Source organism: Bactrocera oleae, chromosome 4 (genome assembly GCF_042242935.1).
Source record: "Bactrocera oleae isolate idBacOlea1 chromosome 4, idBacOlea1, whole genome shotgun sequence".
Taxonomy (NCBI): Eukaryota; Metazoa; Arthropoda; class Insecta; order Diptera; family Tephritidae; genus Bactrocera; species Bactrocera oleae.
Window position 1 is genome coordinate 62,432,045 of NC_091538.1, and position 17,958 is coordinate 62,450,002.

The 17,958-nt window shown below is 34.6% G+C and overlaps 1 protein-coding gene across 1 annotated transcript; it reads left to right on the forward strand.

The window, feature by feature from the left end:
* The first annotated feature begins 8,908 nt into the window (after positions 1–8,908).
* Positions 8,909–17,257, forward strand: LOC106621615 (uncharacterized). Its single transcript, XM_014240549.3, has 4 exons — positions 8,909–9,329; positions 15,481–16,272; positions 16,349–16,513; positions 16,589–17,257. The coding sequence occupies exons 1-4, from the start codon at positions 9,203–9,205 to the stop codon at positions 16,717–16,719; spliced, it is 1,215 nt and encodes a 404-aa protein (XP_014096024.3). The 5' UTR covers positions 8,909–9,202; the 3' UTR covers positions 16,720–17,257.
* The last annotated feature ends 701 nt before the right edge of the window (positions 17,258–17,958 follow it).

Below are 17,958 nucleotides of genomic sequence, written 5' to 3' on the forward strand. Positions count from 1 at the left end.
AGTTTTACAAAGTAATAAGAGCAGTCTACTATAGCGCTTTGCCGAAATAACTGTGAACTGACTTAATGGGACAACTCGATATCGATAATTTCATTGCTGTCAATATTACCAATGTAGACTATCTGTTATCCTAATCATTATCCTGATTATGATGATGAAATACCTTGAGGGCACTATTTGTCCAAAGTTTTATTCTTATAACTTCTTGGATGTTTGATTTGTATACTTAAAATTTGTTATATGGGAAGTAGAGTGGTTGTCATCCGATTTCGTTCATTCTCACAGTGTGTAATGTTTGGGTAGTCTCACACGCCAAATTCGGTTGAAAGCGGGTGAGTCCTTCCCTACCGTCTCCGTTGTAAAATTTAATACTTGTACCGCATTTATTCAGTGAGTTATCGCACTTTTAGTTGTTTTCAACATAATCGTTATATGGGGAGTAAGAGTGGTTATCTGATTTTAATCAATTTCATAGTCATCTTTTGTCGGCGGTAGGAATTTGATTCCGAACGATTCGATTCCATGAACCTGGATGAAAGTAATTATTAGTTTGCTCATTTTAGTGCAGACTCTAAATTCAACAAGTAAAGCATTACCCTCTTCTTTTTATTAAAAAGCAGAGTGAAAATCATAATTTTAGTAATATAAGGACTAAAGGATAGTATGGACTAATATGTAAATAAATGAGATGGATGAATCAAAAGCGTTTGTTAGGGGAATATATGTATCTCCCAAACTATTCAAGCTATATCACCCAAATTTGCACAGGATAAGTAATTTTGACATGTCTTGTGACAGCATGAAAATAGGTGAAATCGGATGATAACCACGCCCACTCCCTATATAACGGTTTTGTTAAAAACTACTTAAGGTGCGAGATATAAATAATTAAATGCGTCAGATACATTCAATTTTACATCCGGGATGGTGCAAAGGGTTTTAATAGTAGCCGATGTCAAAATTAGACGGTGGGCGTGGCACCGCACACATTTATGTTAAATCACATATCTCCGGAACTACTGGACCAACTTCAACCAAATTTGGTATATAGCTTTATTTTATTTTCATGTTCCAGTGTGAAATTAATATATCGGGAGTATTTCTGTTAAGGTAGTCAAAATCGGACCATTACTATTCAAGCCCCCAGATACCGGAAATGTGGAGCCCAGAGCCTATCGCTGACGTTTTGCCGAAAATACGGCCAATCTGTGAGATATTTCATTGAAATTCGGAGAGTGTTTTTTTCATTACACTTGTAATATACCCTTTTGTCAAAAATGGGTTGAATCGGATCAATACTTCCCTTAGCCCCCATATACCTAACATAAAAATTTTCCAAAAAAGCCAATGTGCTAGTTATTTTAATGAAATGTATCTTTGCAATCAGCTCTTCCATTTCTATGCCTCCAATGATTAATTATTCAAAATAAGTTAATATGATACCAAATTGTATTGTAATTCATTCAGCATTTCGTCGAATAATGAAGTTGCACCTTTTTGCTACATTTTCTAATATAAAATTTTGCCAAAACCTGAAGGTATTTCCCCGGCTTTGATCCTTACGAGTTGCAAGAGTATGCAATTTTCGGTTACACCCAAACTTAGTTAGTTTTGTCGTTTTTTGTATATTGTGTTGGTCACTATTTGCAGTTAATCGAAATAAAAACGTATATATTAGTTCGTGACGTCATTAATTAAAGATGATTATGCTCTGTTTACAATTACCATGAAAATTTGACAGTTAGTTTCGTATATGACAGTTACTATGAGCTCGCCTCGTTTATGACTTGTGTTTGGCGATCTTGTACTCGAACAAACATGGACAGGTTTGTCTGGCAATTTTTACCTTTGGAAAAAACTTGATTTCCGATGAAATCACGGGTATGAAAGAGTTCAAAGGTGGTTCCCGAAACCAAGTATTTGAGTGGCACAAAGCATTCAGTGAAGGTCGTGAAGTCATCGAAAACTTTCCTTATGCGAGTGCTTCATCCACCTCTTTTAATGACGATAACATCGAAAAAGTTGAAGAAACAGTGCTTGAAAATCGTCGTGTTGATATAAGAGAGATAGCAGAGGATCTCAACATATCTTATGCATCGACTCCACACATAATACCTTCCTAGTATACTTTTAAACATTTCCTTTGGAGCTTGATTGCCACCTACAACCTATTTCACCACAAATTTCTTTTCCATTAATACACTGCACCTACGATTCATTCATATAACTGCATCAATTGGCACTTTTTTCTCATCTGACCACAAAGCTCTTAATTTACCGTGGTGGCGCTGATGCATCACAAATCAAATGAAATAAAATCGAATTGCCTTTCGATTGCTTATCAGCTTTTTTTAAAACGTCTCGATTGCACTTAATTTTTTTCACTTGCCTGAGCGCTTCGTAAAATACATACATACATATGTACATATATAAAACCACAAAGCACTGCCAATTCGAGTGTAATCGTAAAGCTTTTACTGCAAATTATTTTAGCTACCACGAAGTAACCTAACCATATTTACACCTGCAGCACGCAGCCAATCCGTTCGCCAAAGGATTGCCGCACTCAGTATTGACAAGAGTTGTCGTGACCTACTCCTCACTCATGCAACCATACAATGGTGGACGCATTCGGTTTGATGCTGGCGATGATGGCTTCAATGCTAAAAGCTATTCTGACAAAACGGAGACAACAAAAAGTGTCGCTAATCAAATTAACTCTTTGTGAAGTGCTGTGAGCGACCCGAGCACTTTGTGGATTATAAAAAGCGAAGGTCAGTCGATGTTGGACAAAATTGTGCGCGTTGCGGCAACATCAGCAATCTGTGTGTGTGTGTGTGTAAAAACTTCCAAGGCGCTACTAGTGCCGCGAGCTATAATAATTTTGGCCAACCTAACCGAAATACTGTTACACGAAATTCCGCAGCAGCAACAACAACACCGCAGGTTGCAACAATAGGAGGGTGGTGTTCTGCTGGTTCTTCGGAAATACTTTGATGTATTGTCACCTTTTGACTTGGCTATTTAACACTTTCATCAGCAAATGTTGCACAAAAGCGTCTTCGGTTCGCATGAAAATAATAAGGAAATGAGATTTTTGTGCCCCGAGTAACAAGTTTAAATATTGTATGCATGTTTGTTGATCTACAATTAAAGTATCAACAATATCGACAATTTTCACAAAGTAAACTGAATTAGGCACACATAAGAAATGTAATGCTTTATATTTTGAACTTTTTGAACTTATTCACCTAAAATCTATTTATGATATTCATATACCGTAATCAATTATATGTTATCTGCTATATAAGAATTACGAGGGCATTCCGACTGTGAAAGCTATTGTTACAAAAGGAGATTTTAATGGTGTACTATATTCTCGTAGGCGGCTGCTGTCCGATTTTTATTTTTGGAAGAGAAATCGAGCGTCAAAAATTGGCTTAACGAGTTTCAACGTTGAGAACGGTCCAAGTTTTGATAGATCACGATTAAAAGTCCGCCAGATAGCTGACATAGTAGGCAACTCAAATTACTGGCGGCGATATATTTAGTATGGAATATTGGTCACTAGAAAACTATAGATTAGATTATTTTTGGTAAGGTATAGATTCTGGAGTTTGCATTGTTTCTACGTCGTTTTGTGACCGTCAAGGAAACATGGTTCCACTAGTACAAACCAGAAACTGAGGAATAACCGAAACTGTGAACTATGCTCGGCGAACCTGCTCCGCAGACTGTTCGATCGGACGGAAAGGTAAAAATGCCAGTTTTCTATGTTTTCCAAGGTGGGATTTAGATCAATACTTGGTGAAGGGTAAAACGGTCACAGGGGCTCGATTTATTGGGCCGTTTCGACGCCGCAGTGCAGAAATAGCAGGACTATTTGGCGAAGAAAAAACCGTCGCCAAGAGGGCCTACTTTGAAGACTTTCAAAAAACATTTTTTACAGACGGATTAAGGATGTTGGACGCTAGGTACTTATCGAATCATCCTTGAAATAAGGAAATATTAAGAGGGCGCATTGATAAGTCTATGTTTGTCAAATACAATTGTTGACATCTTTTATCTGTTAAAACAACAAATGTCACGAAATTTCGACTTTCAAGAAAAACAATGAAAGCTTTATGTAAGAAAAAATTAAAGACGACAAAAATCGACAATAAAATGCACAGATGGCCAAACAATGAGAAACCACAAATAGTATCAGCATTTCCAATAAGGATGATATGATTTCTAAGTATCGTTTCTGTATAAAATGGTTTTCACTCAAGAACTGAAGCTATAGGAGCACCGTAAACGTCGTGAATTTTCTGATTTTGCCGTGGAACAACATAAAAACGATAACAATTTTTTTAACTGAGTGGTGTGGCAAATGAACTAAACTGTGGATTCTGGTGCAAAGACAATCCGCAAATTATTCATGATCAATCATTGCATTCACCTAAATTGACAGTTTGGTGTGGTTTTTGGTCTGGTCATCGAATTCGTTCCAGCAAGAGAAGTCGTGGAGGCCATTTGAATGATGTTATATTCAGAACTTAATTGTATCGATTGTACTTCACATTAAATAGAAAACATTTTAATTTCCTTAACAATTAGTGTGTTTTTTTTAATCATATCACTTATTGAAAAACCCTTTATGTAGTCTACAATTAAGATGCGACAAAAGCGAGCAATAAATTTTCGGTATCCAGGCAGTATTACGACTTTTCTTCAAGAACAAAAGACCGAATGATAAATGTTATTCGTATGGTCGATAGCAAATGCCGTTTTCTTGGCTTTTTTGCTAAAAGATTTGATCGGAATTTTTGTTTTGTGAAGCCGCCTTGTGTCCAAAAATCAAAATTTTTACTATTCCTTCGATCATTAATTGTATTCATCTATAGTAATTATATATACCATATATTTTTTGGTTTTGGGTTTGAGCTAATTTTAAGCAGAAACATTTCCTCACCGCCAGACACCTCGTTTCGAAGGTCCTCCTAAAGATCGGCTGCGGGATCAAGGCAATCCAAAATTTTTCAAAATGAATCCCCGATGATTCAAGTACATTCTATTTTGTAAATATACATTTTCTATTTTTTTATCAAATAAAATGCTTCTTCAAAAGAAATTTACAATAAAACGCGTTTTTACTGATTTACAGGAGGATAAACCCCCTTAAAAGGGTTCAAAAGGAGGGAGCCCTAATTTAATATTATATAATATTTCAAATTAAATAGTAAGCACTCACAAATTCTAATTATATCACAAAAGCTTACTTAATATAATATGTTATTTTTAAACATTTTAAGGAACAAGCAACTAAGGCTATGTGTTCATACAGTCTTGTGAAATATGTGAGCAGATGTAATTTTTGGCCCAATTTAACAAAGTTCTCATACGCACATATATTTGCTTACAGCTTTGTATGTACATATGTTTATACATGAGCAGCATTTAAACATCTACACAACTCACTAGGCTGCGCACCAACAACAACAACAACATCATGTGATGACATTAAAACACTTATGGTGTGTTATTCAATTCAAGGAAACATATTTGCATTCAAAAGAATTGCACACTTTACACTTACGACACTTAAGCACATTAATTTCCATAAAGGGGTAATTTCGAATTGATAATGTGTTATTATTATGAACCGCATTTAACTTTGACACCTGAGTAGCTGCCTCCATGGCAATGCACACATGTGCAAACACTCATATATTTGCATGTACGAGCATATAGGTGTGTGTGTGTGTGTATGTGGTAATGATATTGAAGTGAGATATATTTGGAACTAACGGTCACCGGTGACTCGTAATGGACGTGATAAGAGGCGCATAAAATCAAAGAAATTGAATACGCCAACTGGTGCTCACACACACCCACGCACACTCCAGCAGAAGTGCTTTATTCACACACATAACAATGCACACACGAGTACAATGAAATATGTGTTGGATATAACAAATAAAGTTTTGCGTAATGAATTATTGTTCGTGAGAAGTGTTGCACGGCGTTCTGAATTGAGATTCTACTGGTTATGGAAGTTTTGTATAGAAACGCTTCCAAATACATCAGGGTTTTCAGAAACATTTTTACCTGACGAGATGACGATGATGAGTCACAAAAACACAGATAAGATAAGTGACAATCTGAGATTCGAGGCTCTCTAAATTACAAAAAAAAAAAAAAAACAAGAAAAACGTTAATCGAAGCTATTATACCCTTCACAAATAAAAAACTTTCCATGTAAAAAAAAACTTGATTTTAGATGGGTCAGTTTGTATGGCAGCTATATGCTTTAGTGGTCCGACATTAGCGGTTTCAACAAATAAGCAGCTTATTGTAGAGATAGGGATGTGTGGAAATTTTCAGATCGATATCTCAAAATCTGAGGCTCTAATTGTGTATAGTTACAGACTTCGTGGCAAATTTAATATACAAGGTTAAATTCAAAAGTTCCAGGACTTTTTAAACAACGCGGCTTCTAGTAGCGCCATCTGTCTGAAATTGTTATCCCTCAATTGTGTATTCTTCAGTGTTGTCGTATAAAATTTATATAACAGCTGACTTTTATAACAGCTGAGATATCACGCTACATGTGACATTACATTTGTAGTGTCGGTCGGAAAATGAGCATCGAACAAAGAGCCAACATTAAGTTTTGTTTTAAACTTGGTAAAACTTTTACCAAAACTCATCAAATGATGAAACAAGTTTATGGCGATGATTTTCTATCCCGTAGCCGTATTCACGAGTGGTTTAAACGTTTTCAAGAGGGACGGGAGGACTTGGAAGACGACGAACGTTCGGGCCGGCCAAAAAATGTTGTAAACGAAAAAAACACGGAAATTGTGCGTAAATTCATTAAAAAAGAGCCGAAATCATCGCTTAAATATATGGAATCGGAATTATCAATATCCGCAGCGTCGATTTATCGTATTTTGACAGAAAATTTGGGCCTCAGAAAGGTTTGTGCTCGATTTGTCCCGCACACTTTGAAACAACACGAAAAAAAACCCAGAGTTCGACACTCATGACAGATTTTTTGACCAAAAATCGCATTCATATCATCAACCATTCACCCTATTCGCCTGATATGGCACCCTGCGATTTTTATTTGTTCGGAAAACTACATTTGGCCATGAAAGGAAACCGCTATGCTGACGTTGATGCCATCCAAAAGGCGACGACCGCCATTCTCAACGCTGTACCGACAAATGACGTAAAAAAGTCATTTGATAACCTTCTTAAACGTGCAAAACGTTGTATTCAGGCGGAAGAAGACTATTTTAAAGGCGACCAATAAATTTTTCAAAAAAAAAACAAATAATATTCGTTTTTTAATAAAAGTCCTGAAACTTTTGAATTGAACCTTGTATATACGCTGTTCAGAGTATAAATAAAAATGCGTAGAGGTGATTATTGTTTTCCTCATGTGATGTCCACAAAGTTAGGAGTTTAACCGAGAAATTAACCTAAGTTTACATGTCAACCGTAGCTTTTTGTCTGCAATAAGTTTGACTTCGAAATTTAACTTTAATTATATACAGTTGAACAGTAATATAATTAACAGTTAAAAGTTGTACTTTTTGTAAAATATTATATTTTCTTGGACACCTTAAAAAAGTAAAAATACTAACTTTTTGATTAGATTCATAATCTCTGCATACATGGACTCCACTAGATCATAGAATAAACTAATATATAGACGTAATATTATATTTAAATGATACGAGAGAAGTTAACTGCCAAAAGGATATTTCCATATATTTCTACTAAGTCGAAAGTCCAAAACTGGTATTAGGGTACTGTCCAATAATATATGTTTGTTGTATACTTACCAGAGAAAGATAAAATACTTAGAAAATACGCACTACAGTTGGCTTTAGGTAACCGAAATGGATTTGTATCTACAGCGGAACAAGAACTATAGCTTTAGCAGCAGTTTCTATAACTATTCGGGTAAAGTCGTACAAGGTTATTTGCTTCGGGTATTTTGAAGCGGCTGATCGGAAAATTGGGTCCCATGGTCATAATCTCTGCGCGGAATCTCGTTTTACCATTAAAATTTGGACCTTCAAACTTATTTCTGATATAAAAAAGCTTCTAAAAGTAATTCAACAACCTTTTAAATACGCGTGATTACTTGTGGAACCTTTAATTTGTATAAAAATTCATACGTGTAGATATAAGTAGAAAAAAAGATTGAGCTTTGAGCCCATGTTTTCCACTTCACCCGCAAACATATGCCTAATTATTTTCACGACAAACTACCCTACTCGAGTAATGGTAATGTATCTTCAAAGTCGCACACTTAATCGTGTCGCCACACAACAATTGGGAGTTTATGAAAATGCGACGATAAAAACGAAATCCTATGAGCTTCGACACCCATCGACACACGCACACCCGAATAACTAAATGACGAACTAATCAGCGACGGTATCTGTCACAAAAAAAGTCAACGCCACTGGGATATTTCACTACTCCGCACGCCATGGCGTAGCCTTTTATTGTTTGTAAGGCGAAAGTGTCGTGTTGGGCCAAACAAAGTAGAGACAGATAAATTGTCGAAATTGTTCGGGCACCCTTCCATCAAAAGTTCGGTAGTCGCCCACTCGGCAGAAGCGCAACACTTTAGCCAGCCAACAGGTGTGACCCACCTGTGCGGGTATGTGGAAAGGTTCACAGGCACACACACCAACACAAAAGTACGATTACATGCAATCAGCCGGCCCATTAACACGGCAGTGCGCTTGTCTAGTACGTGTTATCTGTCACGATAAGTAACTGTAGTTGTATTCGTTTATGTGTGTGTGTGCGCCGTCAAGTTGCAAGCGCAGCAAGCATGCTGCCGTGTCCGCTGCGTATAAAAGTCGCAACGCTTTGGCTGTCGATTCTCAGTCGTAGTCGACATTTAGGCGTTGAGCATTGTACGCTTAACGGTTAACCGAAGCATTGGTATTCTTGCGGAAGTTCTAACATTTAATTGCAACATTTTGATAAACTTTCAACTTGTTTGTAATAGTCTTTTAAATACTTTAACCTCTTCGTGCGCGGTTTCCATTAAATTTGGTGTGCTTATTGCTGTTGTTGTTTTCGTGAGAAACGCGTAGGTGGAGCGTGCTCCAGCATGTGGCTATTAAAACGGGACATTTAACAACAGCTCGGATTACGTGAAAATTTCGCTTAATTTTTTGTTTTTGTAATGTTGACAACAGTTATTTGTTGTAGTCGCTGGAGAGGCGTAGGCAACAGTTGCAGCCGCGGTATGTTTACATTGTGGCCGTTCAAGTGGACTCTGCTGTTGTTGCTCATGTTTCTCATTAACAAAGGTAAGTACGCGTTGCAGTGTGTGTGTGTGTTGTGTATGTTTTCGTGGTGGTTCGCTTGTCGAGTGTAGTTTGTGGCGGCGTTTAAAAAATTGTACGCAAAACGGCGGAAAAAACGGTGTTGAGAAAAAACGCCCAGAAAAAGTTTCGCAACCTTGAGGTGTTGGTAATATGATAGTAATTGCTCAAACATTTTTAATTATTACTTTCTAATAATTTCTCTAACGTAAAACAAAGTAAAATTTTAGCAGTGTTATTATCCTTTATTTGCTTGTAATTTTGTTGCTACAAAAATTGCAAATTTCATACTTTTTTTATTGCTGATTGTCGAGACATCGTTCAAAATATTTGAAACTTTTAAGATGTCTCAAATAAACATCTGCTGTAGTGAGCTACTTGTCTATATACATAGATATAACATATAGACAATATCTGTGGTTTTTGTAGAGGCATATAACTTTTATTTCAAATAAAATATAGAAAATAATATAATATTATTATTATATATATAATATAATAATAGGTTAGCAAATTTTATGAAATTTAGTGTCTGCTAAATGTAGCGCTCACCACAATGTCTTTGTCTTATGAAAATTGTAATGTAAAGCCTTTCCTAAACTTACATAACGCCATTTGCGTCAAAATATCTCCTTCCTCTCCTAGTGGAGATATGATTTAAATTGCTTCGTTCTTCATATAAATAATGTCGGAGGGACAACTCCTCCTGAAGACTCGATATAAAAATTTTCTGGAACATCCCTTACAAGATACGCTCATAGAACATCGAGTGCATACAATGAAAGACATGGTTCATTAAGTTTACCACCACCAGTTCAGTTTTAAATCAAATTCACGGTTCACTCCAAATAAAATAAGTTTACACGAGAGTGTGAATAAATTACTTCCAACAGAAATGTCAAACAAATACTTTTTTTTTAATAAAAAATTCCATTTGGCGATAAATATAATATGTTTTCATTAGGCTGAATGCCCTGAACAGGGCATAATAAGTCTGTGACGAAGTTTATAACACCCGGAAGGAAACGTCGGAGACCCTATAAAATATATGTATGTATAAATGATCAGCATGACGAGCTGAGTCGATTTAGTCACGTCTGATTGTTTGCATATACGCGAAATAGTTCCTAAGTTTATGAGATATCATTGTGAAAAATTTGCACACTCTTTTTTCCTCAAAGAGCAACTCATTTTTGAAAGCCGATTTTATATCAGACCACTATAGCATATAGCTGTCATACAAACTGAATAATTAAATTCGTGTTCGTGTATGAAAAACTATTTCATTTGACGAGATAACTTTACGAAATTCGCCATGGATTATTGTCCAAGCCAATTATTGTCCATATATATTCTAGTTCTTCTTTATAAGAGAAAAAAAATTCATTCCACTTTGTAAAAAAAGTTTTAATAATATAGCCCATAAAAAATTGGAATCGTTTTGTTGAATAGAATGACGCCAATTATTACTTCTCAACCTTCTCCTGAACTTTTTTTTGAGTACTTGTAAATTATTTTAAAAAACTTTATATATTTAAAGATATACTCTATTTAACTATATCATATGTCACCTGCTTATGTAAGAGTGAATGTCATTAGCTATTGTAAAAATGCAACTTCAGTATACTGTAATTATGCACACGCATTTAGTATGTATGAAAACACTTGAGGGGTTTTTATAACTTCATTGATTTGCGCGGTAATTTGCGATTTGATCTAACTTTGATTTGGCAAATTAAGTTCGCTTTTTTGCCACATCGATTATCACCGGCAAACAACTGGAAAAACGTAAGTGAAGTGAGTGGCTTTTAATCGCACACGTAGTTGGTCGTCATTAAAGGTTTTTATGTGATTCGGTGCAATTTTCGCATATTTTAGTATGCATTACCACAAATAGAAATATATGGATTTCAAATAATCGAAATCCAATTGTAATATGATATATAAAGAAGGCAGATTAGCATCTAACAATACATCCTTTCAAATTTTGTTGTAAGTTTTCTCAATGTTAGCAAGTATTTGAAGCTTACTGTTAGCTATTGTGGTTATTTTATGGAATGATTTTGATTTAATTTGATTAAAAAGTGAAACTGCGTCGAGAATTACTTTGCGCGCTTTAAACTTTTAATTTTTTAGCAGTAGAAAAATGTAGGTTTAAGCGGTTGCTCTACTCTCGAGGCCTGAATTTCGGGGATTTTTTGACGCTGAGTATACAAAAAATCTTGATTTTTTATTACTAATTTATTAATATTTAAAAATTTTACAAAAACAAATTTAAGAAAAACTAATATATACATTTTTCTAGTGTTTTGAAAACAATATAAAAAATTCTTCATTTTTGAAAAAAACAAATTAATTTATTTATATGAAAAAAATACAGAAAGGGAAAATGTGGTGGGGAAGCTATCTGAACGACTAATTAATTAAATACATTTTGTTTTGCCTAGTATACACCCTGATTCCACCCTGATATTGCCCTCTGCTTCTCATTCTCATTCTACGAAAAGTTCACCAGAGCAACTCGTTTGATTTATGCAAGTATCACAAGCTGCTGTTAAGTTGCGCATACGCCCCGTTGGCCATTTATTTAAATTGATACTTATTTATTACTTATCAGTCTATTTATAAATACTCACAAAAAATATAACCGTTATTTGTTAAAAATGGGCATTTAAAGGGCAACAAAATAGTGCTACAACAACACTTGTCGGTCTCTAAGGAAATTGCAACCATAATAAACATTGGTAAACCAAATTAAATTTATGCTTTAATCTTTTTTTGCGTTCTTTGAACACTTTTGTATTGCATATACTTATGTGTGAGTGTTAATGATTGGCTGGCAATTTGTAATTTTAATTGTAGATAAACTCTCGATTTTGAGTGGAAGTTAAATTTGTACGCGCAAAACGTTGTCACATATGTATGTGCACAGTGACGTTGATAAATATTATATATAAAATATTAAGGGGCACACCTAGTAAGACATTCTAAACAATTTATTTGTGAGAATTAAAAATAAAACTACTATATCAATTCTTTCAAAACTAAGAGTGTATATATTTTAAGAATACACATTGAACAAATTTTTGAAAATAAAAATTAATAGTTTTTCGACTTACACGCGATCTCCAACGGCGTTAAAAAGGGTCATTCATTGCTGCAGAGATTCTGGCCTTCTCCGCCGATGAAACCTAAAAAATCCAACGTTCAAAAAAAAAAAATCAAAAATTGACAAAATGGCGGCTTTTAAAAAAAGCTGAATTTTACCCTAAATTTTTGTCGTTTTTTGGCTTGTTAAATTCGATTTCGTATGGAGAACTAGCAAATTTGAAAATTTTAATTTTGAGGTAAAGGCGTTTAAAGATAAACAGTTTGAGCTGCTTAAACTGAGCGGTTATACTTGAGAAGGCTGTAATTTAAAAATATTTGAGATATCGATATTTTAGTATGTTATTTTTAAAGGCATAACCAATTGAAATATGAAAAATTATAAATTTTTTTTAACTTTTAATTTTTTTTACACAAGATGTGCCCCTTTAAAATATAAATTTGCATAGAATGGCTCGCATACATACATACGTATGTAGTTACTTTCGTATTTATTCATTTAAATTGTTTTAATTAAAATTGGCGTGAAGTTATTGGCGAGTAACACATTCACATAAATATTTATTAGGGTGGGGCAAAAAAAAATTATTATTTGTTTTTTCGATTAAGTAAAGCGAATATTTTTTTTACGAGATATTCATCGTAAAACATCAAAGCATATCGTATATATGTATGTACATATCTACTATATATATATCTTTTTATTTTTATTTTAATAATATGTTACCATTTTTGTAAATTTCTTAGAAAACTATGATTATTCCAATTTATAATAATTTTTTTCATTGAGTAATAAAATTCATAAGAAAAAAATGTTGTCTTAAAATAAAATAATCTCTTAAACGTTTAGGTTTACGAAAAAGTCGTAAAAGATCTTTTTGTAGAGCATTCAATTTCCTAAAAAATCTATGAATCGAGTTATTTTTTCAAGTAGTTGAAAGCGAGAAATCAATTTTTCTTCTTATATTAAGAAAAAAATGGAAAACTGTAAGGCCTTTGACCTTCCCGTTACAATTAAGAGCTCATACTTGGAGAGAATTTCTTAGTGTCTCAGGACCTATTGTTTAGATATTTTTTTTAGCCACCCTAATATATGTATGTATATGAGTATATTTTGTTATGCATATTATTATGTATTTATGTATGCGGGTATACTTGTGTATACAGTTCCAAATAAAAATTGTAAAATCATAAAATACATATGTATGCACATACATACATTTATTTTATAATGATAAAAGCGCTCACTAACACACATACACACACATAATATCATTGCCTTTGTTTAAGCAAACAATAAAATTGTATTCGCTGCTACTTAACTACACTTTCACATTAAACACTTATCACAGAAAAATATGCATACATGCACATACAAAATATGTGAAAAATCTCGGTTAAACAATAGATCAAAAACCACAACACCTTATCAGCGAATGTCACACAAAGTCAAACAAAACATTGCTCATTTCTAATTAGCCTTCAAATGCGCACAATTCGGGTGTTACATAATTGAAAGGGAATTCAGCAGTCAATTCAAAGGTATCATTTAAAAAATATGCAATTTAATTCTCACAATAAAAACCAATTACTCATAATATAAACTTATAGTAAAGAGAGTAACATTAAGTCAATATACTACAAAACGGAAGGATGTCAAAATGGTGTAGGTAGGTGTTGTCAAAACAATCTAGTTGTGAGAGCAAAATCGACTTTTTTTATTGGAGGAAATCAATGAGCTTTAATAATATTAACAACGATAGCATGATCAGAAATCGTTCAAGGAGTTTTGAAATAAAACTGTTTTTTCTATTTTCGAAAATCAGACCTATACAGCATCTGTTGAGCAGCATTGAAAATATAGAAAAATTCGGCGGAATTCGGAGACAAATATATCGATTTTAGAGGTCAACTTCAAAAAACGGAGAAATTACTGTTTTACTTTGAACTTAATCTCTCGAAAAAAAATATTTTGATCCAATACGCAGCCGTGTGTTGTATAGTGTGATGTACAAATTATAACAATTAATCGAAAATGAATGACTTCAATGTCTTCTCATATGTCTTTATGAAAATCATTATACCATCGATATGGACCTTGATCACGGCGAAAACAAAACTATTTTCTCGAACTTCCCGAGAGCCATCTCTTCGGACGTTATTGCTGTTTTAGCAGCATATTTGACCGCCAATAAAAGGAACTTTTCAGTCACTGCGACCCATAAAACGTCATGTTACGGTATGTTAAGGCTTCTAGTGTCCGAAGTGTTGTTTATAAAAGACTTTTCACTGTTGAAAGCGTACGCATGTAGTAATGATGGTAGGAACAATACGGATATGGTAGGAATTTAACCTTCTGTACCAGATAGTTTTGGATTATCAAAATATGAAAGCCACTTGTATGGAAAGTCCTACCAATACGATAGTGTAGCTTCGGCTGTCTATTGCAACTGAGATTGCTTCACAATGTACGATTTTAAATTCCGCCATAAATGTTTCAAATGTCAAAATACAATATTTCTTTAGATATTGCTGGATCACTTAACAAGTTGAAATGGTATTGTCACTGATTTAGTTGCTTCAATGTCATAAGAACAAAGTACTGGAAAATAAATAATATATTCTTAAATTATAGTGCGTTGAGGGTTTTATTACTATTTATATAGATCTAGTTATTTATCGCAGACGAATATGGCAGCTGGCATGATTACTTTCAGCGAATTCTTTTATTATATTTTTTTTTGTTGAAAACGAAACCCTACATATGTACAAATCTCAATTTATTTGCATGTATCTTCGAAATTATTTGTGGCATTGTCAAAAATTAGCAAATCCCTAATCCTTCAATTCGTCTCTGTTGGAAAAAAAACTTACGTAAATAATTAATATTCTCTCTTTAGACCTTATCATCTGTGAATCGTGATTTGTTTTAAAGTAAGGGTTAACCTCCCATAAGTTATAAAATTTAAAGGAATAATTTGCTAAAACATAAAATACAGTTACTTTTATTATGCACTTTTCTCCGCAGTGGCAGCCAAGTGGCCACCTGACTCACCGCTGCGCTACTATCCCCAACATTGGCCTCGCCAATACTATGACGACTTTGCAAATTTTGATTCGCGAAATTTCGAAAATGAAAAATCTATAGACGGAAACGGAAATGCCGTATTTGGCAAAACAATCGCAGATGAAATGTCGTTGCAAGATTTATTGCAATCAAATGATATTGAAATTCCTGACGAGGAAAGACGTCAGCGGCAAATGCAATGGCTAGGCAGTTGGTTATTTGAACAAAGACGACAGGAAGCGTTGCGTACGCAACAACAAATAGGTGAGACGGAAACGTCACAACAGCAGCAGCAGTCATTAGAACCGGCGCAAAAGCAACAACAATCGGAGCAACAAAATGATTTTGACATACCCGACGCAGATGTGGTCGTCTACAAGAAGACACCCGAATTTATGCCAGGTGAGAAGAAGAAACTTTTACCTGAAATGGATAAAAGTGAGAACGACGTCACCGTGGCTGACGCGCTGAATGAGGATGGAGAGAAACATGACCGAATATTTGACACATTAACGGATTATGATTATAAATTGGATATGAGTGGGGATAATGGACGATATAAAATTGAACAACCATTACGTTCCAAACGTATTTTATACGCGCGTAATCTTGGTCTGGATTCTGGTTATATACCCTACACAGCATATCAGCACGAACGACAGCAAGCGCTTAACGAGGCAAAGAAATTGGCTTACAAGCGCAACAAAACCGGTAATATGGATCACCGGAATTTTCTGCCCTCTATAAGCGCTGGTGAGTTTGAGCGTGAAATGATTCATGACTAAGCGTTTAATCTTTATATATATTATATATTGTTCCAAAATTATAGGCGCCATGACCCATCTGGGCAACTTCTTTACGGATCTTTCGAAAAATGTGCGCTACAATGAGAAATCACGACCGTTGAATCACGAGGAGGCGAAATTGCTCGAAGGTCATCATCCTTTGCGGCAGCTGCATGAGAGAATGGCCGGTGAACATGAGGCAAATGCGGGTTTGTACACAAAACTTTTATATTATTCTTGTAGATCTAGTTGATTATAGACTCTCTCTATTTTTGTATTCACAGAGTTATTGCATGCGATTCGCACATATCGACCCTCACAGAAGATACGCTCTTTGGTGGCTATGAACCCTCGCGGTTATCATGGTTCACAATTCATCGATCCCAATTACATGTGGGTGGGTTTGGGTAAATAGCGATACGCGCGGCGGCGTTGTGGTAGTTGGCATTGTGCCATTGATCCACCTTGTTGGCATGGAGTAAGAGAATGAGGTTCTCAACTGCCCTGCTCTCCTTCTCATACACTCCACTTCACATCCCACCACACCCCACCACACCGCGTTTGAAGAGTTACAACGAAACACCATGGATGCAAATATGTTAATTAGAATGAAGCAAAAATGTCTGTGAATATGATTGGCTGAAGTCTTTTCCATCCCAGAGTTTTATATATTGAATATGTGCCGATGTGTTGCATTTTTTCTTTTAAATTATTTTCGAAATAATTACGAGTCAAATGTGTGTGTATGCTCCTTCTCCCCACCTAAAATTCAGCTCATTATATATAATATCTTTAAAATGTGTGAATTTATTCGTAAACAAATATTCAAATGATATATACAAAGATATATTAGTAGCTGCAAATCGTAAAAAAATATATAAAACTCACCTAAATTGTTATTTTTGAAGTGTAAACTTGCAATGCAAATAAATGCGTTTAATATTCTAAAAAAAGAGGATAATGATTTATGTCATAGCCTGAAAGTTGAAGGTGAGATTTGCAGGTGAGATGAAACACTGTTTTATGTTGATTAAATTGGAATTTACTCACCACAATTGATTCGATCTCGATTAGTATGAAAGTTAAAGGTGAGATTTGCACGTGAGGTGAATAATTTGTTGATAAATAACTAAAGAGCGAAGTTGAGTGTCATATCATGGTAGCTGAGAACGCCGAAATTCTGAGATGTAATCCTGAAGATGGGGTTAGGCGGCGATGTTATACATACACATACATATGCATATATTTAAATATTATTTACAATTTTACTAAATAGTAAGTATAAATAGTTTTGGAAGACAAGACAAAGAAAGTAAAGTCTTCTGGGATATGTTGTTTTATATATATACGTAGTCGTCCAGTGACACAAGACTCAGGTCTATGCAAACTAAATCGATAAAAACATTAACGCTGTCAAAACCGCCGCTCAATCATCTCGAAGTTAATCTGCTAGCGGGGTTTGTATTTGCTAAAAAAACATAAAAAAACGTCGCTGTAGTACCTTTCACATCGGCATATCTTATAGCAACTGCATATTTATAAATAAATCTGAAAACGTAAAGGAATAACGGTTTACATCCAACGTAAAAAGAGTCTCTAGTTCTTTCTAGCCACGTTGTGTAATATGTGTCAAATTAAGGTTTCTTATCGTTAT

What these genes read in the sequence shown, in the direction of transcription:
- LOC106621615 (XM_014240549.3), top strand. Translation starts at nt 9,203, where the DNA reads ATGTTGACAACAGTTATTTGTTGTAGTCGCTGGAGAGGCGTAGGCAAC. An exon ending in CATGTTTCTCATTAACAAAG is followed by an intron (nt 9,330 to 15,480) that starts GTAAGTACGCGT and finishes TTTTCTCCGCAG; the next exon opens with TGGCAGCCAAGTGGCCACCT. An exon ending in TGAACATGAGGCAAATGCGG is followed by an intron (nt 16,514 to 16,588) that starts GTTTGTACACAA and finishes TTGTATTCACAG; the next exon opens with AGTTATTGCATGCGATTCGC.